At 41.7% G+C, this 27,607-nt stretch overlaps 2 protein-coding genes across 3 annotated transcripts; both read left to right on the plus strand.

The window, feature by feature from the left end:
• The first annotated feature begins 1,868 nt into the window (after positions 1–1,868).
• On the plus strand, positions 1,869–17,372 carry ppp1r2 (protein phosphatase 1, regulatory (inhibitor) subunit 2). Of its 2 annotated transcripts, XM_042056767.1 has the most exons (6): positions 1,873–2,255; positions 8,377–8,484; positions 9,059–9,139; positions 12,354–12,463; positions 14,053–14,223; positions 15,113–17,372. In XM_042056767.1, the coding sequence occupies exons 1-6, from the start codon at positions 2,125–2,127 to the stop codon at positions 15,130–15,132; spliced, it is 621 nt and encodes a 206-aa protein (XP_041912701.1). In that variant the 5' UTR covers positions 1,873–2,124; the 3' UTR covers positions 15,133–17,372. The 2 variants fall into 2 exon arrangements, with proteins under 2 accessions (XP_041912702.1, XP_041912701.1); XM_042056768.1 differs by lacking the exons at positions 12,354–12,463; positions 14,053–14,223; positions 15,113–17,372 and adding an exon at positions 10,841–12,331 and having other exon boundaries at positions 1,869–2,255.
• Positions 17,373–18,816: 1,444 nt separating this feature from the next.
• On the plus strand, positions 18,817–27,353 carry LOC121678222 (protein ABHD8-like). The gene is made up of 5 exons (XM_042057569.1): positions 18,817–19,098; positions 22,618–23,357; positions 24,208–24,378; positions 24,691–24,907; positions 25,174–27,353. Exons 2-5 carry the CDS (start codon positions 22,627–22,629, stop codon positions 25,396–25,398), a joined length of 1,344 nt encoding a protein of 447 aa, XP_041913503.1. The 5' UTR covers positions 18,817–19,098; positions 22,618–22,626; the 3' UTR covers positions 25,399–27,353.
• Positions 27,354–27,607: the final 254 nt, after the last annotated feature.

The raw sequence follows: 27,607 nt of genomic DNA on the forward strand, positions 1-27,607 counted from the left end.
AAATACATTGGTCACTGCATTATGTTTGTGTAACCAGGGATAGGCCCCAGTACACAAGATCTACACACTTATGCTAAGTAGAAGTACACTAAACACTGGTGACTGCTACCTAGTACTTCTGAGGCTATCCCAGTAAATGGATGCAAACAAGAAGGCTGTTAACGATCAATAAATATTGTATTTATGTCTGTGTGTCTTGGTGACTTAGGTTTGTATCAGAAGCAAGGGTACAAAACATGGATGACATAACACAAAAGAAACAAACAACATAAGGAAACACACGAGGCAAGGTGTCAATCCCAGGAAAGCCATCATAACACTGCTAGTACCTCTGGCAAACACTCAACCATACGTGATCACACAGTACACTTGCACACCAATGTAACACAGCAAATGTCTCACGGACAGGATAAATCACACAGAGAACAAGCTTATATGAGTAAAAGTGTGAGGCTACACTCAGCCACTAGGGCGTGTTCACACTGCAAACTAAGGGCGGAATACTACCAGTAGGTTACTCACACAACATATCACTGACAGATGGCGCTAACAACCATTCCTAGGATCAACACTCAAGCCAAAGAAATAAAATAAGCAAATATAACAAACAGGGGAAGAGTATAAATAAAGACGGGAATTGTAAACTTCGCAGCCCACGTCTCAACCAGAGACGCCGCTACTGGGCTGCGATAATGACAATGGCCAGGCTGGACCAGTGACCGACAGGGGCAAAGCAAAATAAGTGACAAACACAAATATGAACCAGAAGACACAATAGTGGTGGCTGTAAACACAACTAGCTAGTTAACCCAAAACAACACATACAGGGGAAAACAGTGGTCAAGCTAACACGTGGTCAACTGCTGCTGTGATCTTGGCCTTGCCTGCCATACAAGAGGGAGACCCAGGAGAGAACAGGGATGGAGGAGAGAACCACGTCAGCTTTCGTGTGCACCCTAGTAGCCACAGGAGAACACTCGTCCGCTGGACATAAAAGACAGACTCGGTAGAGCCGCGGTGCTTAGTAGAAAGGAAGGCACTTAAGACTGGCCTGCTGGAGCCATACACTTGGAAACGAGTTACTGTTAGAGCAATGCCCAGCGTGTAGTTCTGGCACAACCTCTCCACAAAAGATGCAATAGACAAATGGTCCTTTCCTACCAGCGACGGCAACGTGCGTTCTAAACAATTCGCTAGAGCATCCCTTAATGTGTCCAGGAGGAAGTTGCGTAGCCATTACTTCACATCGCACCCACAGGTGTATGTAATCACTGAGCACAGGTGATATGCACACTGAATTGCGCTGCCTGACTACATTTGTAATAGCCTACGTTTCAGTAACGTTACCCTGTTCATCTCCTCTCCTGTAGCCTACCATGCTAACGAAAATGCTGGTCCTAGACCATTTCAATTTATGGCCTCCTTACACCAAACAACTTTGACAAGATTTGGGAAAGATTCTTCAAAGACTGGAGTCTTTTGAGTAAAGCTTGAATGGGGGGCATTAATTAAAAGACTACAATCTTTTAAGAATCTTTCCCAAATCTTGTCAAAGTTGTTTGGTGTAAGGTGGCCATTAGGCTACCTGACATTCAGAAAGTAAAGCTACTTATAATAGCCCAATTTACATAGTCTGACTTTTGCTTATCCTACCAAAACAACTTGAAGCAACATACCATCCTACCGTCTTACACTCGGTGAACATGTCTGGGAATTCGCTTTATTAATTGCATGTGTTCGACAGTTAAGCACAATTTATGAAAGATGAGAGTATGAAAAGAAGGATACAACCAGATAGCCTACAACCAATCCACGACCCTTTCACCCTTCTCAAATCTCGCGACATTAGAAGAGGATAGTACCGCGTTCTATGAGGGCTGTAACGTCAGATATCTTGCCGGATCGACACAAGTTCAGGGAGGGTGGTAGTGTATAGTCAAGTAACGATAGGGCTATTGAAGTTGTTGGTTATGCCATCAAATTTTCCTGAATGCTGCCACTAAATAACTACCCATGTTAATTGTAACTCTTTAGTCTTGAAGTGTCACTGAAACTTGAATACTAGCAACGTTGTAGCTCAGACTGGGAGCACTCTCAAGTGGGTTGACGTAGTAACCGTGTGGAATGGCAGCTCCCCGGCCCATTAAAGGTATTCTGAAGAACAAAAAAAGCGGGGCGAGTATAAAAAGGGCCCCCGAAGTCCCGGTGGAAAATCCAGAGCAGGCAGCGCTAGGAATATTAGAGGACGACCAACAGTAAGTGAGAAACAAATGCTAATTGGCACCATGGTTCAGTCAGTCATGCCGTGTCTGACGCCAGATACCTTGCTAACATTAACGTTGTTGACGTTTTCTTGTATTGCAACTATAACGTTAACGTTGTAAGTTTGACAACCAATAGTAATGGGGCTGATTGCTAATCATAGTTTTGCGCAGTGATTCCACTCTCCAGTTCTGCTATGTAAACGATATCATTTACCGTTCGTCATAGTGCTAGTGTGTTAGTGCTTAACGTTAGCTGGTAATCACTGGCTGTAGCTAATGAAAAGGCGCGTAACGTTAACGTTAGAAGCTATCCTAGCCGACGTTAGCCTGAAGTTAGCCCAAAGCAGAGCCATTTAAAGGTAGAGTTGCGACAACTCCATTGACGCTAATGTTCCATTTTTTTTCAACAATGGCGGCTAATGGAAGCCTCATAGTTCCCGAAAGTTACCAATTTATAATAGCAGCAGTGCAGTTACAGACTGTTTGTAGCCAACATTTCAGACTCAGATTTACATTATTGGCTCATCCGAATAATAATATTAACAGTAACAACAGTAATAGTAGTAAAGTAATAGTATTAATAACCTAATTATAATAATAAACTATTTATGTATCGACTATGACAGCTTTTCTGCTGCTCAGTTTTTATCAGTTCCTTATCAAATAAATTAAAAGAGGCTAAAGCCCAATAAATGTGCCACACATAATAACCTAATATAAGATAAACCTTGCCTATACCATTTCAATTAGGCAGCACTAGGCAACACCACAAACGAGCTGTCATTAAGTTTTTGCGTTTGTAGCCTACAACTTTTATGACGTGACGTGTCTTGGGCATTTAGCTTTACCATCATGTCAACATAGTTGTAACGTTATGCAATGCTCATCTAGGCTATGGATTTAAGTGGTTTAATTTTTAAAAAGGCAGCAAAAGTGGGATAAAGTGCAACTGCTTCCCCAAAACAATTCCTCCATAACTGTGGATTTAATCGTTTGATATGTGGATAACTTTCAGTGGACTAAACACATAAAAGGTAAGATTTTGTTATCACAAAGCTAGCTGGTTCGTTAAATATGGCGAAGCATATTTACAGCCAACTTTGTAGGCCTACTTGCAGCAGTGAAACGGAGTTTGTTGTTAACATTGTTGGTAACGTAAACGTTTCTTCAGTTAGGAGCAGGACCGTTTTTTTTATTTTACATTCATTTTCATTGGCAAACGCTAGCCTATGCATAAGAGAACCTAGATTTGAGGGAGCTGCAGCTGTTAGCATCAGCAGGTCATATTAACACAGCAGGGCACACTAGCCCAGTGATGAAGGATCGTGTAAAATCCCCATCCCCAGAAAGTTTGCGCTGATGATGCATGGTCACTGATCAAATTGCTATTTTCTGACACAATGCACACCATTTCCAGGTGCTCACCTGTCTGAATCTCAAGCTCTTTAGCCTAGCATCTGCTGTTCACAGCACGGTGAATGACAAACGATGACAAAATGCTGTTCATGTTAATGAGTTCATATCCTGGTTATTTATCGAAGGACTTACATGTCACGTTTTATATTTTATTATGATCACTCGCATTACCATGGGGTTACTAAATAGGTAGGTATAATGCTACGGTTAACTTAGAATGCCCACCATTACACTGGAGATGTTAAAAAACTTTTAAACTTTTTTTATTCTGCCGCGACGATAGGCTAGGCTTGGCTAGGTAATTCGCTCATTAGCTCAGATCAGTGACTACCAGAGGAAACGCGGGGTAGAAAGCTCAAACAAGTAATGTTAGACTAGCTGTGTTACAGTTTCTCGTTGCAATAAAAATTTCACAGGAGCTCCATGCGCTTTTGTAGGCTACACGCAGTCTCAAAAACACTGTTTACAGCTTTTCGAGTCACTGTACGAGGTCATTTATTTTATATAGCGATAATTTAGATACACTTATGGGGTGGGTGCAATTACGTTTTCTAAAGAATCTCTTCTTTTGTACAGAAATTAATATTAAGTGACACATACGTAAAAGGGCGGGGAAAAAACGTCACCTTATATAGCAGGCTAAGATATAAGGTCTGGAATTTAATTTAATATTGTTGTAATGGTAGGATAACTACATAGTTTACACAATAATTACACTGTGTTATAAATATTGTATATCAATGCATTTATTGACTGTCAATTAACCAAAATCGTGGCTCTGTCTATCATTGAACAGTAGCCTATTTAATGCATTCTAATCCATTGTCAATCACTTCCGGGAACTATTTGAAGTTTACATGAACCACGTGACCTTAACGAATTTTGAACACCCATTGTCTCAACTCTAGCTTTATATGGCTCTGGCCCAAAGCTCTCAGGGGGCGTTGACATGAACACTCGTTGATATTACCTAGTAGAGTAACGTAACCCGTTTCTATCTACGAAACAAATGCATTAACCGGGGTCTGTGGCATTGTGGCGAAGTTCGAAGTTTACATTATCCTAATGCTATCAACAAATGGCAACAGCTTAGCTAGGTTTACACATCTTTGATCTCTAAACCAGTGTGCTTGTTAGCTTGCTTGCTGGTGATGATGCACTGATCCTGGCGACCGAGTAACGTCAACTTGTCTTATTTGTACTCCTAGGTTACGTTAGCGAAGTGCCACCTACGGTTAATCAAACCACTCGTGGATTGTGACATTCATTTTCTGATCCTAGTGCATGCAAACTAGTTTAACATTTAAATGTAAACAGCTGGAGGTGAAGGAGCCTGAAACATTTGTGCCAACGAAGCAACTAAGGTGTCAAGTTATCTGGCATTCTCTGACAGATATCTACTTTTTTCTAGTAAGGAAAAAGTATTACACTTGATATACCCTTGCAATCTGTCAAATATATTATAAACAGATAGATAAGTTTGCCAATCATAACGCTCTTCCATTGCCGGTCATGGTTGTTGTGAAGATTTTGCATTTACTCATTTCTTGCTAGAGTGAGTTAACGTTAAATAGTCGACCTTCGCTTGGTTTTAAAACAACGTAAAGATAACACTGGCAAAATCATTCTAGAGTCTAGATGTATTTGGCCGCTTTTGGCCGAGTGACTAATGAAACGATGATGAGCAGTTGTTTACCTTGCATCCCTTAATTGTCATCATTTGGGTATATGACTATCTATAGTACTGCCATGGACCTCACCAACAACTGCCACATTGCATTTGCTCAAGTAAGACCTGTTCAATTGTAAGACATGTTAAAGGTACAGGGAATGGTTAATTTCTGCCCAGAGTCTAATACATTGATTCCATCTGTAATGACTCCTACTGCAGAGGGTGATTATCTTCAGTAAGTGAACTGAGTTAGTTGGTCACAGGCCAAGTTTCTTATTTGTTGTTGACAGGCTTTTTTTATTTTATATAAAGGACAGTAGACCGTAAGAACCAACCAACCTCACACTGTCACTTTGATGGGGATTTTTCAGAATTACATAACTTGCTTTAGGCTTACTTCATCAAACACATAAACTGAATGTTGAGGGATTGGATTGCTTTTGGCAAGTTTAGGAACAGTTGCCATGTCTACTAGAGAATATGTCCAGAAACCCGTCTACCCATCCCCTGCAAAAATAGGCCATTCAAGAATGGCAGTTATTACTGAACTCCAGTCTCCCAGGAGAGTGGAAGCTTCTGTTGATACCAAAATAGTCTCTGACAGAGAAAAGGGGGAAAATGTATCCTGAAGGATTGTATGTGCAGCCAAGCACTAAATCTAGGAAGGATAGCATGGCTTATTTCTGGATTTCTGGATTTTGGAATTATTGATGAGCGCTACATAATGAGGCGTACTATGTGCACACATTTTTTCCCATGTTAAATGAGTAATTAACATCACTATGATGGCCAAATTGTAACTTTTGTTAAGAACCTTTTTTTTTTAAATGCTGGTAGTCACGCTCTCATCTCCTCCTTTTTGCTGTGGAGCATCCTTTGGGGGAAGATCCTTTGGGATCCTACATTTACCAGCATGCTTCTTGAATACACAGCACTTCCACAGTGAAATAATGTTCTTTTCCCCCACGCCACCCCCCAACCCCTCCATTTCTGAAAAGTTATGCACTCTTCTAAGGTAAACAGTATTACCGTTCAACATGCAAGGTGTGTCCCAGGATGTACTATTTCATTTCACTGTAAATGATGGTATGAAAATGACTCCTGCATGCTGATCTTTTGTGTTTGTTGATACCAGTGCTATTGTTTATGTTGTGGCACAGGCACAACATTCCCAGTAAAGCAAATTGTCTGAAGAGGGATATCCTGTGACATTCCTCTTAACTTGAGCTAACCCCTGAGCACAACACAATTCCATTTTCTGGTACTTCCCAGTGTCATAGAAGTGCGTATGCTTACTGCATTACCTTGTCTGTCAGAGGAACTGGGAGGTTAGATGTCTAGACTCTTTGAGCAGTGGTTATGTCGTGAAATCAAAGACGCATGCTATAGTACACTGTTGCGCTTTATGTTACAGATCAGCACCAGTGCAGTATGTTCAGACGCACTCCTGTTGCATTCATTACGGCTAATGACACATTTACTTCAGGAAGTGATTACTCTGAGTATGAGGCACAGTATTATGCGAGTTCCTAAAAATATAGGCCATGGTCTTAACCTGATTAAATTGACAGATATTGTAGAACTATTATTACCAAACTGAACACCTGTTAGTTTAATTCTGGAAATCTGCAACCCAGGTTCATGATTACATTGTACTCTGATGAGTTTGGACAGATAGTATGTAGATGCTGCTACATTGCCTGGAGTAAGTCTTTGGGTATGAATGTAATGTGTGTACCTTAATGTGAATCTAGGTAGTGCACGGATTAGCTGATGCAAAGCTGTATTGCTGCTCATCAGTAGGTATCCTGGTTGGCATTGTAGCCCAGTACCGCTGCCTCTGAGTTGTATAATCATTTTGCCCACACACACATAAAACCAGCACACTCTCTGCCTCCAGCCATGGACCGCACTGTCACATCACAGCACAAACCCTCCCAACGCTGTCTGCACTCCCTGACACAGTTATGAGCGCTCAGCCTGACCTCATCGAGGTTCACTTTAAAATCCACCTCTGCTGTGGCAGTCTAGTTTGTTAAGGAAGATAAGGAAAGGGTTTGGCAAAGTGTCCTGCATAGAGGCTAGAATGAGTCAAAAAATGTGTGTGCTAGGGGATTACATTTGGTGTTTTGGTTTGACTTGCTGGTACAGGGTAGATCAGGTCCTATTCTGATGACTGGACATCATCTCAAGTGCCGAGTGTACCAGGGGTGTGGGCAGGATAGGAAGACTGTGCCGGAGGATTATTCCAGCTGCAGTAACCAGATTTACAGCCCGTCACCCGCCCGCTATCAGCCAGTCCCATAAACATCCCCCAGCCTCGGCCAACATCTTCCTCTGCACAGAATATTCCTCAGAAGTTGTTGATCTTTGCAGATCTGTAGCCTATATACTTCTGTATTAATGATCTGTTGTCATGATTAAAAACTAATAACTAAGGTTATTAAACACCTTTTCTATATTTCATTAAAGGCCCCCTAAATCGTTATTTTTTTACCTTAAAATAACGTTTCCAAAATCATTTCAATGGCACATAAACTCTTAATAGGGCGAAAGGCACTTCTGCCGCACTCTGAGGAGTCTTATCGCATCTAAAACAGCCATAGTAAGTTTGGTATTCAGGTAGGAACACTGCCTCCCTTCCAAACTCTAAATGGAAAGAGCTGCTATGCTATAGGTATTCCGAGATCTCCTACAGACTGCTGTCTGTGCATTCCCTCTATATTGTATCAGAGTTATGTTCATACTTTGTTGCAAAAGACGCATATTTAGTTTGTTTATTATTGCGCTTCTCAACTGTAGGGGGACCCCGAGAGCAAATCTTTTTTTAGTGCTGCTTTAACACTACACAGAGGTTACATTGTGATTGATTTTGTAGGGATAGTTTCACAAGATTTATTTCTTTTAGGAGTTTCAAACTGGTGCAGAGGCATAGAAGTAATGTGTTCTTTGAGTAATGTGCCAGTATTAATGGCCGAGACTATATAAGCTTCCAGAGCACTCATTTCTAACTTGGGTTTACAGGAAGAAGTCGCAGAAATGGGACGAAATGAACATTCTGGCCACGTATCACCCAGCTGATAAGGACTATGGCTTGATGAAGATTGACGAGCCCAGTACGCCGTACAACCGGTGAGTTGATAGCAATGCACCTGTTGGCATACAGAGTAGGATCATCATCTTATGAGTATAACATTTTCATTTTAAGATCATTGTACAGATGTGGGTGGAGTTCATCACAGGTCTGTCCTTCCCAAAGTGTGCTGAAGGGGGAAAAAGGGCTGTCAGGGTGTGGAAGAATAATGCCCTAAATGTCAACTATATATTTTTAATGTCCTTCCTGAAGAGCAGTCTGTCAGTCCTGGTTAGTTTCATCCCGTTCTCCTCTATAAACATTGCTCCACCAAGGGGTAGTTTTTGTATAAGAGGAGGCTAGTTTCCCAAGGAAGCTAAACGGTGCCTACGGTGCAGGTTCGGGGGGGGGGGGGCTACCCGCTCCCGCTCCCTCTCCTGCTGCTGCTGCTCTGGATGAATTTCAGCTGTGTCAACACAGAACAAGGGCACTGGCCAGATTCAGGGGAGCAACCTGATCTGTCAGGATGCACAGCTAGAAAGGTCAGAGGGTGCCTCTGGCTTTCCAACCTTGTGTCCCCAATCAGAAATGATACCCCCCTCCCTTTCTGTCTGCTTGTTTCCTCCTCTGCAGGATGGTGGGGGATGAGGATGACGAGGGGGCACTCAGTGACTCAGATGGCAATGCGGTCACGGTAGATGACCTCGCCAGAAAGTAAGTGCTAAATGCCAGATTACCTGTTATGGTGTTTTTATGTCTGTAGGAGACAAGGATTGGCACAGTATTATGTTTTGACAAGGATTCTGTGGGTCTTGTGTGGATTGTTTAGTGTGGGTCAGATATCGTATTTCATACCTTCACTTCACGTGACTGCTTATGCTCCTTCTGGAACAACTGATTTGATTGTTATATTAGAAGGTGAAATGATACCGTTCTGTTGTCACTGTACACTTCAACTAGAATAGGAAAAAAAACACCAAATATGATCCTTTTAACATGAGCCAAAAAAGTACACTGCTTTCACAAGAACATCGCTGTGGTTTGACTCTTCCAGGAGGGATCAGTTTGGAGTTTTATGCTCTTGGGATAGGAGGCTCATTACCTCTGGAATCAGAACTCTTTTTATGGATAGCCACTTTAGCTCAATTTTGTCACAGGGCCTTTCCAAACATCAGCACTAGCATTGGATAGGTTCAACATGGCTCAGGGCTCAGGCACGCCTAGCTTAGTATTATATATTTCGTTTTAATCTTCAGTATTTTTTATTGTTATTTCCTCAGTTTTAACCCTTTCCAGACAATATGGAAAGGAACCATTGTTTCATGCATCTCAATCTATTGTAATCAGTCCCATGGTTGTTCTTAAAGGGGTGGTTCAAGATTTTGGACATACATGTAGGACCTCATTTCCAAGTTAGTAAGTGTGTTATTTATCAGTGGAGACCGTTTTCAACATGTTTCACCCAGTCCTTCTAGTTGCAGAGTTCGCAGGTGCTAGGCTAGCGCAAGTCATCATTATGTGTTAGCCTGCCACTAAAACAGTCTTACCCACTCCACAGTACACCCGAGGCAAATAAATTATAACGCCAGACTATCATCTATTCCAGTCATGGAATATCAGGGAATTTTGTTGTAGCAGCTTAAAATGTACTTGCCAAAAATAGTACATTAATTAAAGTATTTCTACGCCGAATTGGAGTATATCTGGATATTAGCATTACTGCTTGCTTGAGTAGCCCAAATTTATTTATTCAATGGTCATTTATTCCTCTCCCAGTCTAAAGGAGTAAAAGATTTTTGAACGCTACATGGCTGCTCTGAAATCATTGGTCGGTATATTGTACAATTAATTATATAGTAAGTCATGGAAATTCAGGTTTTAAGTCAGGGAAAAAGTCATGGAATTTTGCATTTGACTTGGAGTGAGAACCCTGTTCTTAAGCAATGTTAATACCAGGTCCTAGCTCTCATTACAGCTGAAAGGCTCTCAGGGGATAACATCCCGGCATATTTCTAGTACCCCTCATCAAAGCCATGTCTCCCAGACTTCTCAGATGTCCACGGGAAGCTGACTTTTTCCAGCGCAATCGAGTAATCTTCTGTAAGACACCCGTGAGATAAGGCCCAGTTGGGTGGTGTGAGCACACAGTAACTGATACACTGTTTGTTTACTCTCCCCTGTAAGCAGGAAGGTGGCTCTCGGCAAGCAGCAGTTCTGCGTGTCATCGGGGGCAGCAGGAGCATATGGCCCAGCGCTGCCCGTGTCTCAGATTAAGTGTCTCTCTCATTCAGTCTTTTCTCTACGCCTCTCTCTCTCTCTCTCTCTCTCTCTCTCTCTCTCTCTCTCTCTCTCTCTCTCTCTCTCTCTCTCTCTCTCTCTCTCTCTCTCTCTCTCGTTTGTTCTGCCTTTTCTCAGGCAGAACAGATGCTCCAACTACTGCCCTCAAGACAGAAACTCACTGAGGCAGAATCCTGGTTCACACACAGTCCGTCAGACAGTCCCACATATTGAGCAGAGAGGGTCTTCATTGTGCTTTAAACATGGTTGTGTATTTGACATTCCCAATTTTACAAACAGCTCCTGGTTTGCAGCATCCTAATGGCTGCAGCCAACCTTATTGGCTACATATCACTTAATGGAGGTGATTTATCCTTGGCCACTATTTCATGCCAGGTGAAACCCAGACCAATCGATTGTGCCATTTCAATGCCCTCCTCTGACCGAACACATTTACCAATTCGACAAGTTAATGTGAGATGATTACCCATTTTAGACATTTAATTACAGACTTTTTGTCTAGTTTGTAACTTTATTGCTGAATCTAGTAGCTCTCCTGCAGGTCATTTTTTAGGATGCAACTGCACATCTGTCCTCTGTGTGTTATAGATGTATCAGTACATATAGTGCATATCTGTATGTATGTGTAGATACTATATCTGCAGTATGGCGCAGTGGGCTTCATTGTATGACATTGCAGTCCCCACTGTATGGCTCATAAATATAGCTGGCAGACATGTTGCTGTGTCCTCTCCGACCATTGTTTACTTGCACGCTGAGCACACACTATTTTTATGGTCCAGTCTCAGTAATGGAATGGCTGCTAGCTTATCTAGCTCAGGCTTTCAGTTGTTTATGCCTCTGCCTCACACACACAGTCCTTTGCATGGACACACACACACACACACAAACTCTGTTTCTTGCCTCACTTTCCCTTCATCTCTTGTTTCTTTACTGTCGATTATTATTATTCTGTCCTCATCAGTCCCTCTGTCTCTGTCCGTCTCTGCCCTATGTTGTCATCTGTTCTCCTCGTATCCTCTCCCTGCCTGCCTCCCCACCTCTCCCTCCCTCTCTTCTGTGCTTTGAGGCTCTCTGACACTGACCTCTCCCCAAGTGCGTTGTGTTTTTGTGTTTACCACCTGCAGCCCTTTAGAAATGCCACAAACACACAAACAACTTTACCTGACTGTCCTCGGTAATTATATTTTGGGCTCCAGGGCTTTCAAGTGAACGGTCCTGGGTCAAGTCTCAACCGTGTGCGGCACAGAAGCCAGCCTCACCATTGGAATTCCTCTCAGATATCCATGTCTAACCACAGTTGTTTGCTAAATACTGTTGATCTACTATTGTGGCTCTTGCACTGTGGTGTAGGGAAAGCACATGCAAGGGGACGTGTTCGACTTTGTCCAGCTGAGCGAATTAAATGAAGCCTGTCCAGAAATATCTGACCTGTTTCTTTCTTTCCCATGTAGAGATTTTCTTTTAGCCGATGGCTGTGTGTGAGTTCTGTTCAGTGGGTCTCGTGTCACATCTGCCGTCTGTGCTTTTGTCTCTCTCTCTCCCTCTCTCTCCCTCTCTCTCTCTCTCTCCCTCTTCCTTTCTTTCTCTGTCTCCGTCCTTTCTTTCTTTCTGTCTCTCTCTCTCTCAGGTTGGCTGAGGCAGAAGGCACAGAACCTCGCTTCATGAGCAAGGAGGAGGAGGAGGAGGAGGATGAGAGCAGTGAGGAGGAAGAGGAGGAGCTCACTGCTGAGGAGCAAGGTACACACCGTGTTCAGTCTCTCTGCCAATATATTCATCCATCTCTCTCTTTCTGTCTGTTTAATGTATCTTTCTGTCAGTCATCCTTCTATCTTTGTCTGGATTTGGCACAACATTCCTTTTATGTCATGATTGTGTGTATTCCTATCAGTGATGGATACACCCACTATTAGAATGTTGTGTGTATCACTATTCTTCGGTCTGTCCATGCGTATTTTAGTCCAGCGGAGCATGTTATGCCCTCTCCTTGCCCCCTGGGCCCCAGGCTTTCATGTTTGTGTCAGGCAGGTTAGCCACACATATTTCCCTTCCTGTTCAGTAGTCAGTCTTTTTACAGTTGGCTTGCACACAGGGTCTGCTGCTCCAGTTAGTAGTGGCTTTCGTTTGGCTTCATCACTCATCCTCATGTCCAGCTGCCTTTTGATGATGAATTTAGTGATTTAGTGGATTTCTTCGTCTGAAGGGATTCATTTGACAGGATTGTTTGTTGATCAGATTTCACAGATTATATCATGAATGTGAGATATTGCGGATGTTTTGTCGTTTTCCCCCCCAGTCTGGTCATAGATAGAGAAAGGTGATTGTGGGTAATTGTGACTGTGCTATCATGTGACTGTGACCCATGGAGGGGGGGGGGCCTGTCCCCCTCAACTCCAAGCCGTCCATGCAGACTAATGGGCCTGGCCGGCCAGCCAGCGCTCGCGCGGACTAATCCCTTTTCTGGCTGACCGGTTCCTCATGAATGCACCGCTCCACTCCTAGGCTCAGGGATAAGGTTGGCTTTAAACAGAGATAGACAAATCATTTCAGAGGATTTTTTTTTTTTTTTGGCACCTCATAAGCATAATCGATTTTGTGAGGTGGACCCTGTTTATAGATTTGTGTATTGTTTGTGCATATAGTACGCTTTTAATCGCTTTTAATCACCCCAATTGCTCTTTTGAAGTATCTGTTATTTTCATCATAAAAAGCTGCTATGTCCTGGAAAGAAAATAAATCGGAATATGGGGAGCATTCTAACAGAGAGCACGTGTGAAGTCCTATGTGTGAGGTCCTATGTGTCTTATGGTTGTATTGGTTTGGAGTATTGAGGTGGTTTGTGACATTTGAAAGGACCCCTACGTGATTCTGGATTTAGAGCTGCAGCTCGCGTGGCATCCAGGCCGTTATTTATGTGCTTGAGTTATGTTTCTGGAAGTTTCCTCGTCCGCAGCACTCGTTCCCTGGGGATGCCTCATCCTCCACCTCACCTCTCACCATCTGGCCTTCTGTGGCTCAACACGCACTTAATCATACTCACTGTGGTGGAACCATAACTCTTCAGGTCTCTCTCTTCCTATCTATCTCTCTATCTATCTCTCTATCACTCTATCTATCTCTCTCTCTCTCTCTCTCCCTCCCCCTGCGTCCATAACTGTGGTGGAACCAGAACTCTTCAGGTCTCTCTCTTTCTCTTTCTCTCTCTCTCTCTATCTCTATCTCTTTCTCTCTCTCTCTCTCCCCCTGCGTCCATAACTGTCTGTTTCTCAGTTCCCTCAGTGGACTGGGGACATCAATTAAATTTCCCTCTGTGTCTGTCTCTCTGGCAGAGAAAAGGAAGCAGTTTCAGATGATGAGGAAGATGCATTATAACGAAGGCCTTAACATCAAGCTGGCCAGACAGCTTATCGCCAGTGAGCTGGAGGAGGAAGAGGACGAGGATGAGGAGATGAGAGATGACACTGAAACAGAAGACATTAATGTAGACCCACCTCAAGATGGTAAGGAAGTGGGGAAAGGGAGGATGCCTTTTGAGTAAGGAAGATTGTGTGAGGGTTTTTTTTCCATTACTGTTATTTCTTACTTCTAGCAATATATACCAAGCCATGTCACCATAAGACATGGCGGTATTACTGTGTCACGATTATATGTCACACCATTTATATTTTACTATTATGGTATCACAGTTGTACAGAATTATGAATATACTGTATACCCACCCACCCCAATACACCCAAAGGCCAAAAGCAAACATGTAATGCTGTAACTTCACTTTCTGCTCTGAAATACCATACACTTGGTGCAGTATTATTGCTGGCTAGATTATTTGGTATTGGGTATTTTTCTCCCACCACACATTGTTTTGCTATGGTCAATTAGTTCCTGTTGAAGAAACACAATGTAAGAATTCTCCTTTTCATCCATGTTCAATGTACTGGGTACCCATTTGGCGGCAAGAGGGTACCCTATTTGTCTTAAAACAAGAGAAGGGTTATGCTCCTACCCACGAAAACAACATAACATAGTGGGGCAGTGGTAACATAGTGGTTAAGGAGCTGGGCTAGCATGCAACAGTCTGGAAAAAAAAAATTGTGGGTTCAATTCCCGGCTTCCACCATCGTGCCCTTGAGCAAGGCACTTAAGTGTCTGGTAAATGAATACATTTAAATGTAAATAGTGCAATACCAGGCGTTTTGGGCACACATTGGCACTGTGCCATCAAAATGAATTTTATTTTAAGGTAGAATAACTATATTGTGTTCAATGCTTTAATATTGCTGATCCAGCTCAGTGATGCAGCTTTACTGCTACCTGGGCAGTTTCTGTGTTGCCTATTGCTGAGTGGGTCAGACATGGAGCTAACGTGCGCTCATTTGCCTTCTGTTGCAGCTGATTCTCTGGATTCTTAGAGGACGACGCAGAGAAATTTTGCACCTGGACTCGGCTCATGAACCATAGGCACGCAGATGCCCCACCGGTCTTGGCCGACACTGTTTCAGGACCCCCAACCCCCCAACCTTTCCATTCCTCATGCAACCCCCCAACCCCCGCCTGCCGAAAAAATATAGTCTGCATTCTGTGAACTGCGCCATGCAAAGCATATCAACTATTGACCCCCCTGCTGGACAGTCCTGGCTTCTCCCTCTGTTGCCGTCTCCCTGTCATCACACTGTGGGGCGTGAGCTGAAGAGTTGTGCTCAGACTGTTCTCATCAAGTGATGGCCCCCCTCCGCTCCGCTCCCCTCCCCTTCCCTCTCCTCCATCCATGCGTGAGCACAGGAGTGCTGCTTGCCCAAAGGCACGCCCTTAGCATCACCACACTATGCCCAGCCTGATCAGTCGTGGCGTGCCATGGTGTGACATTAGGCTTTAATGTGTGTGTGTGTGTGTGTGTGTGTGATGTTTAATCCCCCCCCAGCCACATCCACTTTGTGTAACGCCTGAGGATGCTCCTCCTGTGGTTATGGGCATGGTGTGGTCAGCCACTGAATCGCCCAAAAACTGTCCCGCCAACCATCTTTTCATACAGACACTTTTTTGTTTTCAGTGACCTGTGTAACTACCCTGACCGTAATCCTCAGTATCATGATAGATCCATAGGCTGTCCCTGGTAACGTAACTGTGATGTATAGACAACGCAAAGAGGTATCGAGGCTGCTTCCAGTGGGCAGTAAATGGATGAAATACAGGCCTACCAAAGTGTAATGCACTGAAGTCAAATTTTTAGAATTCCTGTTTTAGAATTGAATGGCCTTCTCAGCATTCTTGATTAAAGTATGATAAAAAGAACTGCACATTTTCTTTCCAGGGTCAAGTACTATATATTATGTCGGTGTGTGTACAAAGGAACAAATAATGCAATGCTTCATAGCTTGACTACTACTGATTGGTGAGACTGCATTTCTGGAGTGTTAATAGGCTACTCTTGAATCTGCTGTTCTTCTGACAAAACGGCTCCAGTAGATGGATCAACCCAAGTGGCACAATTACTTGTCTTATTCTTTAGCTTTTCTGATTAGCTTGTCATAATTCAGCATTCTAAAATAATACTGATCTATAGTAATTTATGTAGAGTATCTAAAACCTTTTCCTCTTTTTAGTATATTCTAAAACTAATGCAAGGAACAAGACTCACAGTATTTACATACTGTCAGTGCAACATGCTATTCCTAATTAGACTTGCATCTTGATCTTAATGTTGTCCATAATGTTTTTAATTGGATGACTAAATATGTTTTCGCTTTTGTTTCTTTTCTTTTTTTACATAAGGCCTATAATGGAGATTCTACTTGTGTACAAAAATAACCGAATATATAATTAAGTAATGGCCTTGGATAAAAATTAACTTTTCCATTATCTGCTGCACTTCAATAGTAACCTGCAGTATATGATAAATTCACATCTTACCTTACCAAGAATTATATACATAGTTCTTTCATGTGTACTTTCAAGGTAGTAATTTTTTTTTCTCACACTGTTGTCATCTTTGGATTAGTTTTTAGGTTTTTTTGTGTGTGTGTGTGTGTGATACTCTGCGTTTGATTACAATCAGATGACCGGAGGTCAAATGAGTGCTAGATTTTAAACATCAGTCTAATTCCACAAGAATTTAGCCATTTCCCAGAATGGGAGCGTGAATAGGATGGATTTCATGGGTGTGTGGGTCGGTGGGAGGTTCATTGGGTGGATTTCAAGTTAAGAAAATAATCAATTGGTAAACCACCATATGTCTATGGATTTCATAATTACATTAATGTATGATTAGGGATGAGGGGAATCATGATGCCAAGGTCACAAAATATAATGTAAGAGAAGAGATGCATGTAGAAGGACTGGTGTTCTTTTCTGTGGGCTAATAACATACATGAGAACGTAATGGGTATAGTTAAGCTAAACTCTGAAAAGTGAAGGATACTTAACCCACAGATGTACATGTTTATAAATGAATGTTCATGGTCTTTTCTTTATTCTCCATTCAGAGCTGTGGTGCCTGTTATGTACCTCTTGGTTTCCGCATTTGCTGTGTTTATTTGACAGATTAGGCATTTAATGTCTACAGAACATGTTATTTGTCCTCGTTTTTTATCGGTTTTGCACGTTCACAGGAATACGTGTGTTGTCTCACGTTATTAAAAGATGTTGATATTGATGTTCTTGGTGGTTATTTGTCTGGTAAAAATTCAGTGGGACATCACCCCTCAACTAACTCACAAAATCTCACTCTGTTAGTGAACTCATGCAACTATTTTACCACAAGGTGGCAGTATACACAAATACATAACCTCACTTTTTCAGGCCCATTTCAGTGTTTACTTGTTGGATCATTCATAATTTGCTTATTGGACTGAATGTTATGTTGTGTTATGTTCCCTGCAGGCCTATAGTTTTAGGTTGGTAGGCCTATGTAAGATGTTTTTTGAGGGCAACATAAGGGAATGCTATTTCTGTAGAATGTCACTTACAATTCTAAGTAAGAATACAGGTTTGACATCTGTTAATACCTGGTCTAAGGCTACTGAAATAATCAGGCTCATGATGTCAGGGTATATTCAGGCCTAGGCCTATATAAAATTGGCAGACCTATGTTCATGTCGGTTTATCAAACAATAACTTGATATGTGAAATGCAAAAGTACCCATAGGCTACTCAAGCCTGCTTGTGCAAAAAAAGAGACTGGTATAAGTACAGATTTAATTTCTTTATTTGAGTAAAATGTAAAACTAGACTCTGATATGTAGTAGCCTATACATAGATACATAGGCTACCTGACTTCCGGGTAGGCTATAGAAGTAAAAGGTAACCCATCCTAGCATTTTTAGGACTATTTGACCAACTGTTTTAGCTGAAAGGAGAGGCCTAACAAATAGATATTCTAATGTAACAACTATTATTCATTCTATGTTGTTTTTTTATTTATTTTAATTATTCTATGTAGTTTACTTTTTAAACATTAAAAAGGTGAAGTACATAGCCCTTTTATGCTTTTATGTTCTATTACTCTGCTTTTGTTTATATTATAAAGCACATTGAATTACCCCTGTGCATGGAATGTGCTATATAAATAAACTTGTCGTGCCTTGCCTAAAATACCTGGCAAATTTGTTGCTGTTGTTATTTGAGGGAGGCCTAGATTGCTGGCAGAACAGCTGTCTCTACTCCTACTGTAGCCTACTTCTTTGAAAATGTAAGGATAAGGAGTAGAACGAACAGATATAGGGGAGTGGTAGTATAAAGTTGTCAGAAAATTAGGCCCACTCAAGTAAAGATACCTGAATGCAATTACAGGAAGCCTTCTTGGGTATTTATAGGCTTAGGCTACTCATTCCTAATTTCCTACCTCAGATGTTCAATGTTTCCATCAAAACGTCGGAAGGAGGGTTTGTCCAGGATTCCCATGGGACAGGCTGGCACAACTTTCGAAAAATACTGAGTTCAAAGAAGTACAGTAGGCCTATTGGCTGGTTGATGTCACGTCTGTGATCACAACAGGCTATTTCGCCTGTCGGTCAAACAGTAGGGGGCAGGTACATTGATGCTACAAGGAGGGCATTATTGGATGCTTCGGTCGTGTGTTAAGAAGAATAGCAAAGTTATACCATTATAATAACAAATCAAGTAGCCTGTGTATCAAAGTGGAACAGTTAGGCCAATATTGTCTATGGAGTGTCGCATTTGACCAGATAGGCCCTTAATGTAACATTGTAAAAGCTCACGTCTCATGTGCCTTGGACAGTGCAACAGATTCCAATTAAATCAGATTATTGGATTGGCTGCAGATTACATCTCGTCTTTTTCCACAACGCAGGGCAACGGAATGGTGTAAACCTGCAATATCAGACGTTCAGATGTAGGCTATTGGAATCATCATTCACCAGGTAAGATTTTATTAATTATAAAGCCTATACTTTTGCCACTGTAAGTGAAAGAACTCTAACAGTACAGTTATTGTGGTATTAATTGTGTCACAATATTAGGCTAAAGGAACTGATCGACAAGTTTTATGTATTTTCAAATAGGCCTAGTGTCGTGACGTGACCACCAAATGTTTCCCGCAGAACAAAGCCTGAAACATTCTGGCAATTACTCTCATTGTTCAGTGTGTATGTCAACTGTAGGTTATGTCGGTCCCATCGTCCACTGGTGAACAGTAGCCTACTACGGAGCTAACATTGGATCACTGAGATTGCATTAGCAGTGCTCTTAACCCAGTTATACATGGCCAAATAAAGAACATGTTTACACAGGGGAGCTGCTGAGGATTTGTTATGCATTTTTGAGCGTGTAGCTTAATATAAGCAATTTACTTTTTAATGACTAATTCATCTATTGATAACAGGCAAAGTAAGGCAATAGCCTAGTCATCATGTCATATCACCAAGAACCCCATGTTATGTAGCCTAAGGCCTGATGGCAAGGTTGGGGTCATGTTTTGGCAGTAGGCCTAGGCCTACAGTTGCCCACATGTAGCCCATAATAATGTTTTTTTTAATTATTATTATTCCAAAGAGCTCACCATCTTTTGGACACTAAAATACACATAGCCTATAGTCAAAATGTTGAAAACAAATCACCACCACTTTGTTTGCGTACAGTTCACCAAAAGAATTTCAGTGGAAGTGGCAAAAATTCAGAGTGGAAAATTTAGTAACTTTAGTTGATACATTGTTACATCAATGTTAAATTATTAGGCCACACACATCCTGGATCAACCAAGCATAACAACAATAACAACAAACAGTGATTTGCTACATTTTTTTTTTCTATTAACGCATATTTGCCACTTCTGAGGTATGTTTTTATCAGGCAACTAGTTTTGGTATCATCTTTTTCAAATGTATTCTGATGGTAGGCCTACATGCAGGGATGTAGTGGATGTCAGAAATAGTTTATCCACCTCTTATTAGAGTTTATCCACCTCTCAAAAGAGTTTATTCGCCAATTGCAACTTTCAAAAATCACACTGTATTATCCACATTCGCAATATGTACACATCAACATTTTAGGAACCATTTAATACCACTGGTATTGTTATAAACATTGGACAATAACCTCATCATCAAACATGTTCTGAATGCTTTTTTTGAAAAATCGTATAGCCCAGGGGTTTCAAACACCCGGCCCGCGGGCCAAATCCGGCCCAATTCCTGCCCGCGACGTATGTCAAAATAATAATGTAATCCGGCCCTTGAGGCTATTTTTAATTGCAACAAACAACGATACTGATTAAAATAGACGATAGATCCAAGTACAGTGACAAATCTCATTTGTAGCCTACTCTGCTCCACTATGTGCTAAACATCCAGAGCTTGATTCAAACCCAAAATCGCTGCGCAAAGTTTTCAGGAAATACTTGTAGGCCTATTACATGCGAGAAACACAAAGACGTGCATTTAAGACGCGGAAGCGATGCAGGCCATAGTTTTGCACAAATTGAAGCAGAAATAGGCCTACACCTAATGTTGAAAAACGTTCACGTGTGATGAAGTCTTAGGTAGGCTATGTTATTCACCTATTCTGATTCTGAAGGAGAATATCCTTTTGGAGATTATGACCGATCGTCTATTGACAGTGATAGTCACAGTGCGTCTGTGAATGGAGGTGCGTCTTTGCGTGCATACGACGGTGTCCACTAAGCATACCATGCTTATTTCGACCCTCTGCCCAACATAGCTTGGAGGTTGCAGTGGTAATCGTGATGAAAGTGTCCGTAATGGACGTGGTACAGACAGCAGGGCTAGTAGAAATAGGGCTCTACAGAACTCGAAAGTCACCCGCAATATGATGCAAACTTCTGGGTACTCAGATTACCCGCGAACTGATTTGACCAGAATACTTTATTGTAGGCCTTGTGGTTTAGTAATACATCACTAAACCATATACATCTTAGGTGTCTTCCTGTTAATTTGTTATGTGGGTAATATGAAAAAAAGGAAAGTAAACCTGCTCAAATATGTTCATTCAGTATTTACTGAAAGGTGCATAATTTGAGGTGCTTGCCATCCAGTGATGGGTACATTTACCCCCTTCATAAACTTTAGTTTATACTCAAAGATTTTTACATTTACAGTAGGACTTTATCTCTGACCACTTTCAAGCAATGGCCTTTTGAAATTTTTGTTTGTTTTATAATTTGTATTAATATTTATTTTATCATTATTTTATTTATAAGCTAAGGTTGCTAGCACATGTGTCTAAAACTAGATAAAACACTTGCACTTTCTGTTTGCAGTTTTGTGTGGTATTTGAAAAAAAGAACATTGCATTTTCAGAAATAGCCGGCCCTCCAATCAGATGACGTTGGCAGAAGTGGCCCCCAGCTCATTTGAGTTTGAGACCCCTGGTATAGCCCATGGAGCAGTCCACCTCACCGAGATCACAGAATTCATAGTTTACCCACCTCTTATTTTACCACTACATCCCTGCCTCATGTGTAGGGCATATAAACATGTGTCTTCCTAATAGCCATCCAGAATATGTCCTATGAGGTCTGTGTTCTGGGTTGGAACATACTGCGAAAATGAAACAATGTCACAGCCTGACTTTGCTGACTATGTTGCCAAAATTCTCCAGTTACCATGTTAGCAAGTTTATAGCAGAGCCAATCAGGTTCTGGGTGGTATTTGCAAGGTTTAATGTGTGGTTTAGGTATCTAGCTCACTAGACCAAAACCCACATGCTGCTGTAAACTCACCACTGTCCCTGATTGTCTCTTAGTGCACTTTGTGTTTGAGAGAGGGGTTTTGGTTATATGATTTTCCAGTGTCATTACCATTGTGCACTGCCTGTGGGCACAAGTAGCAAGGCAAACAGTTTTTCTTGCAAACTTGCAATCATCATGTTACTTGTTTTGTCAGAATCAAGCTGAGCTTCCCAAACGCTCTTGTTGAACGCACTCTTTTGGAGTATGGCGAGGTGACACACTTTGACGCTATAGTCTTGGATTACTTAGCCTGCTATAGACAATGTTATATAATGTTGGTCATTGAGTCAACTGTTAACTACATTGGTGTGACAAAGATGAACACTTCCATTTTCCATTTCATTTGTGGTATGGAAAGAGAACGAGAGGGAACATTACATACAGGGTTAGCTCTGCCTTGTGTTCAGGTCTTCTATTCGTATCCAGTAAGCCATGGTTTGACTCTGTGTACAGTCTATACTTGGCTGATCATTTTAATTTTTAATGCATACAGTATCTATACAGTTTATTCACACACAACAGTGTCTCTTTTGTGTGCAGTGTCTTTTATGCCGTACCTTAGATAAGAACTAACTTCTTCAAATGTCTCTAAATTTTACTGATCCTCCTGTATTTCTGTCCTTTGGAAATAAACAGTGATTATTTTGAAAGAAGCATACTAATTGCCCTACTGCCTTGTTTGTGTTTACTGTAGGGCCGCACCATGTTGGCTGGTGTCATGGAAAGAATCATCTATTGCCTAACAGGAAGATCAGCCAATGTTGTAGTCCCAATAGAAACCTCTGAGCCTGCGGATGGCTTCGAGTTTGTGGAGGTTAAGCCTGGCAGGGTGATCCGGGTGCGGCACATCATCCCCGACCGGCAGGTGGTGGATGACTACCCCGGTCAAGCGGGCAGCATCCCCTGCAAGCGGAAGATCTCCGTCTTCCGCAACGGGCAACTGTACATCGAGAACCTCAGTGATGCTGCGCGCTCGGAGACACTGAACTGTCAGAACGGGGACCCAGATCCCAACAGCACGGTGGAGGTGGAGCTGTCGGACTGCAACAACACAGCTCCCCAGGAGTCCAAAGCCAGCCCGGATGGTCTAGTGGTGCAGCAGCCTCAGGCAATGCAGCGCAGGCGGCGCAAGCCGAAACGCACGGTGGTGATCGACTGTGAGAGGAAGATCACCTGCTGTAAGGGCACACACTCAGACGTGGCCCTCTTCTTCATCCACGGAGTGGGCGGCTCGCTGGACATCTGGGGCAGTCAGCTGGACTTCTTCTCCCACCTGGGTTACGAAGTAGTGGCACCGGACTTGGCCGGGCACGGTGCCAGTTCTGTACCTCAGGTCTCGGCTGCCTACACATTCTATGCTCTGGCAGAGGATGTGAGGGCAATATTTAAGCGATATGCCCGAAAGCGCAATATTCTTGTTGGGCATTCTTATGGGTGAGTATACTGATGGATACTGGATAACTCTGTGTTACTTGGTGAGGTGACAATACTAACGTTAAGCCAATAACTTCCAACTTTCCAACTACACACAATCTTTACACACAACTGTTCCGTAAACAGTTTACAGGCTATATCACAAAATTGTAGATCAACTATGAAATGCTCCCTATGTTTTATTTTAATGTGTAATAATTAAAAACATAAGAATGAGGAATTCAAGAAGTGTGTGCCAATAAAACAAAAAAATGTCCCTTTATCATTGAAACAAAAGTAATTCCATCTGCTTTGACATATTTTCAGTTATTACGTTGTACTCAGGAAGTAGGCTTCATATCTCTATCTCCAGCTGTCTCTTCCTGACACTGAAGACTTGTAATGCCTGACAGGGACACATGCCACAAATTCACTATTTTTTTAAGAAAGGATCCCATGTGAGAGTCAGGACCTAAATGTGGGCACGTGTATGACATTGATGTATTTTTTTGTGTCCCACAATGTAGTATAATACAACACATAGGACATACGAGGAGAAAGTTGCACAGCACTGTAAGACTACACCAGTACATCAAAATCATGTATAATGTAGCAAACCAATGTATTGTAACACAGCAATGTATTGTGGATTTACTCTGTTTTTGGGGGTCCTGTTTTTTTTATCTTTGTGGTCAGTCACAGATTTTAATCTGTTTTTCATGTTGTGTATCTAAGAGTGATGTTTAAAAGAAAGCCAGTCTATTCTGGCTGTATTATGTAAACACTCATATATGTATGTGCGTAAACATTGATGTGAAAGTAGCTGTGCTGTCGTAAACAAAAGAGCAAACAATCTTACCTTTTCCCACAGTGTTTCTTTCTGCACTTTCCTGGCCCACGAGTATCCTGACGAGGTCCATAAGATGGTGATGATTAACGGGGGTGGACCCACAGCTCTGGAGCCAAGTATCTGTTCCATCTTCAATCTCCCAGCCTGCGTGCTGCACTGTATGTCACCATGCCTCTCCTGGAGCTTTCTCAAGTAAGGGCACCTTCCACGCATCAACTCAGAGCCGTTTGCATACATACAGTACACATTGTTACCAAGCGTGCTGGCTTCTGACCAAGCTTCAGTTGTTACAATGTAATTCTTTATTAAAACATCTGTGGTTGTTCATATTATGTCTATATATGTTATTCTGATGTTTATAAGTATATTAATAGTATGAGTGTATGTATGATGTTTATAAGTATAAAATAGTTTATGAGTGTATAAATAGTATGCAGCAATGTTTTTTTAATTGAAATAAATGGAAAGATTTTAAGACTTTATGATCATTATGGCTCCTCCTAGAGCTGGATTTGCTCATCAAGGAGCAAAAGAGAAACAGCTCTTGAAAGAGAGCAACGCCTTCAACGTGTCCTCCTTTGTACTGCGGGCCATGATGAGCGGGCAGTATTGGCCAGAGGGAGACGAGGTGTACCACGCAGAAATCACAGTTCCGACCCTGCTGGTGCATGGCATGTACGACAAGTTTGTGCCAGTGGAGGAAGATCAGCGAATGGCAGAGGTATGTCATCAGATTCCCTGAGAGGGCCCTCACTACAACACTTCAGTCTGTACATATGAGTTCCATTAGGATCACTGCTTCTCAAGATATAGTCAACCGTGTCATGAGGGTTCATCACCACATGCCACTGAACAACAAGTGAAATGTCATCTTTGAATTGCCATTGCATTAATACTGCCAAACGTTTACAGGGAAGTTGGCAGTGTGTTTTTATTTTCATCCTTTTTGCGATGCCACTCTGACTCAACCTGTCTGTCTCATCACAGATTCTCCTCCTGGCCTTCCTCAAAATCATCAACGAGGGCAGTCACATGGTGATGATGGAGTGCCCTGAAACCGTCAACACCCTCTTGCATGAGTTCTTCCTGTGGCAGCCCGACGCCCCGAGAAAACCCAAACAAGAAGCAAAGCCTGCACCCGACAACGTGTCTGTAAGCAACGGGGACACTAAGCCATCGTCAGAGACTAAGTCCAAAATCAAGAACAAATAACGGTCTAGAAGCTCTTTTTTGTAAGGAAGAGATTCAGTGGCTTGCTTGAAGGTCGTGCCAAGTGTCCTCACAAAGAGGGTACGTTCCTTCCAGAAGAGCTTAACGGAGGAGATGGGTCAAACCAAAATAGCACCCATCCTCGTCTTTTGCACTGAAGTAAACAAAGCAGGGAAGCACTCAGGACAGAGACACAGGGAAGGCTGTGATGGCCCAGCGCTCCTTTCTGATGGTTGTTCTCTCAAGCTGTTTGGTAGGCTAGAGAAGAAGGATGATGGCAGGTCTAAGAGGGCCTGTCAATACTGTATTAAGCACAGCACTGGCACAGATACAGTTTACAGACTTGTACACCACAAGAGCTGGTACGGTGTATGCAATGGTGGATCTATGTGTGGGTGACATAGGCAGCTGCCGAAGGGGGCATTTTACAGGGTGCAGCACGGATTGCCTGGGAGGGATGGAATAAAGGATCAGTTGGCACAGTTGATTTTTGATTGAATTCATTTGCATGTCATGTTAAAGATATCATGTTATTGTGTAGGTCAGTTAACCTTGTCAGAGTGGGCACACAGATTCTAGTTTGTGAACTAAGCAAGCCTGGGAGGGTCTTCCACTTAGAGGTATACAAAGGGAATGAAGGTAGCTTGACCTGAGGTTTCCCCACTGGATGGTAGAAGGAGTGGCACATCTATTTAAGTTTATACAGAACCAAATACTACCAAATAAACCAAAATTCATTCATGATACTGTAAATATATAGTTTTACAAATATATTGGGGTTTTTTTTCAGTTTGTGCTAAATCCTTTACGATAATATAAAACCAGTCTGCACACAATTGTGTGTGTTTGGGAGGAGTGTCCATGCCACCACACAAGCTACAACTGCCACTGGGTGTATGGTAAATCAGGCAAGGTTGAGAACCAATGGTCATTTGTGTGAAGGATAAACAGTAATGTTTGGACGAAGGACATTGCTCACTACTGTTCCTAACTACTATGAGAAAGTTATCAGGTTATCATTCTTTCATGCTCTTCAGGTAAGGGCTTCTGGTTTACAGATAATACTTTCGCTCGATATTAATTCCTTTACTCTCTGATTTTTATATTATAGAAAGGGTTTAGGGTTTACTCAGAGAAAGAGTTGAAAATGTTAGAGATTGACAAGATTGTGGACACAGACAGTGACTGCTGTCAACACAGGTTTCATTATTGTGTTATTGTGGTTTTATGGGTCATGTGGAAACTTCAAGTCTGATCCCTTAGAAATGATACAGGAATTATCAAACATGTCTATGTTGTTAATATCAGTACAATTCAGAATCGAAAACATGCATTGTATCCAAAGCAACATTGTCCAGACGCCTTACTCTTTTATTTTTTTAAAAGAACATTATGCTGACATTGGGTTATTATTCATGGACACAAATAAATGGGTTTCTTGAAATAATAGAATACATGGGACACATTATGAATGAATTGGATTGTAAATCATCATCATCTCTATGTATTGTGGAGTATGTTGCTTTCCATGCGTGTATCAAGACAAGGAAACACTGCTGGCAGTATTTTTTTCTTCTTCAGGGAAATACCAGTGAACTGGGCAAATTATGCAACATTAACACTTTGGTTTTCTGTTTTGTTCTGGTTTGGATTGTTAAGACAAGGTTTTAAAAAAATCACTCTATGCCGTTTCTGAACAATGTGACTTTTTGCTGCTATTTTATATTGTTGAACACTAACAGTCATTTAGACTTCCAGATTGAGAAATGCTTTCACACAGCAAATGTAGTATTGTACATGTACAAACTGTCCCCAGCAAGTACAAGGCATCCAGTTGTAACTATCTAGTGTAACATCTGTATTATCATTGAGTGCTGATACTACTGGGCTGTAACTGGCGAGGAATACATATCTCACCAGGTCTACCTCTAAACAACTTGCTATTTTACTTGAGGATTGGGAACATCGTTGTCTGTTTGAAACTGTGGTTACTGTCACTGATTAAACAAATACAAGGCTGTGAAAACATTTCAGGAATGCCTAAAATATTACTGGTTGTTTTTATTTTTCCAGAAATTAAGACATTAAAGAAAATGAAATTTAAAAAAAGCACTACGATTTCTTTTACATTATACATAAAACATATGACTTCATTTACATAAAATCATCACAAAGATCACAAAGTTACTAATACAAAGGCATACAAATGTGT

This window comes from Alosa sapidissima, chromosome 12 (genome assembly GCF_018492685.1).
Source record: "Alosa sapidissima isolate fAloSap1 chromosome 12, fAloSap1.pri, whole genome shotgun sequence".
Lineage (NCBI taxonomy): Eukaryota > Metazoa > Chordata > Actinopteri > Clupeiformes > Clupeidae > Alosa > Alosa sapidissima.

Excerpts from the sequence above, each read along its gene's own strand:
- ppp1r2 (XM_042056767.1), top strand. The coding sequence starts at position 2,125 with ATGGCAGCTCCCCGGCCCATTAAAGGTATTCTGAAGAACAAAAAAAGC. Across the intron at positions 8,485-9,058 it reads CCCAGTACGCCGTACAACCG|GATGGTGGGGGATGAGGATG; the intron begins GTGAGTTGATAG and ends CCTCCTCTGCAG. Across the intron at positions 12,464-14,052 it reads GCTCACTGCTGAGGAGCAAG|AGAAAAGGAAGCAGTTTCAG; the intron begins GTACACACCGTG and ends TCTCTCTGGCAG.
- LOC121678222 (XM_042057569.1), top strand. The coding sequence starts at position 22,627 with ATGTTGGCTGGTGTCATGGAAAGAATCATCTATTGCCTAACAGGAAGA. Across the intron at positions 23,358-24,207 it reads CTTGTTGGGCATTCTTATGG|TGTTTCTTTCTGCACTTTCC; the intron begins GTGAGTATACTG and ends CTTTTCCCACAG. Across the intron at positions 24,379-24,690 it reads CTCTCCTGGAGCTTTCTCAA|AGCTGGATTTGCTCATCAAG; the intron begins GTAAGGGCACCT and ends GGCTCCTCCTAG.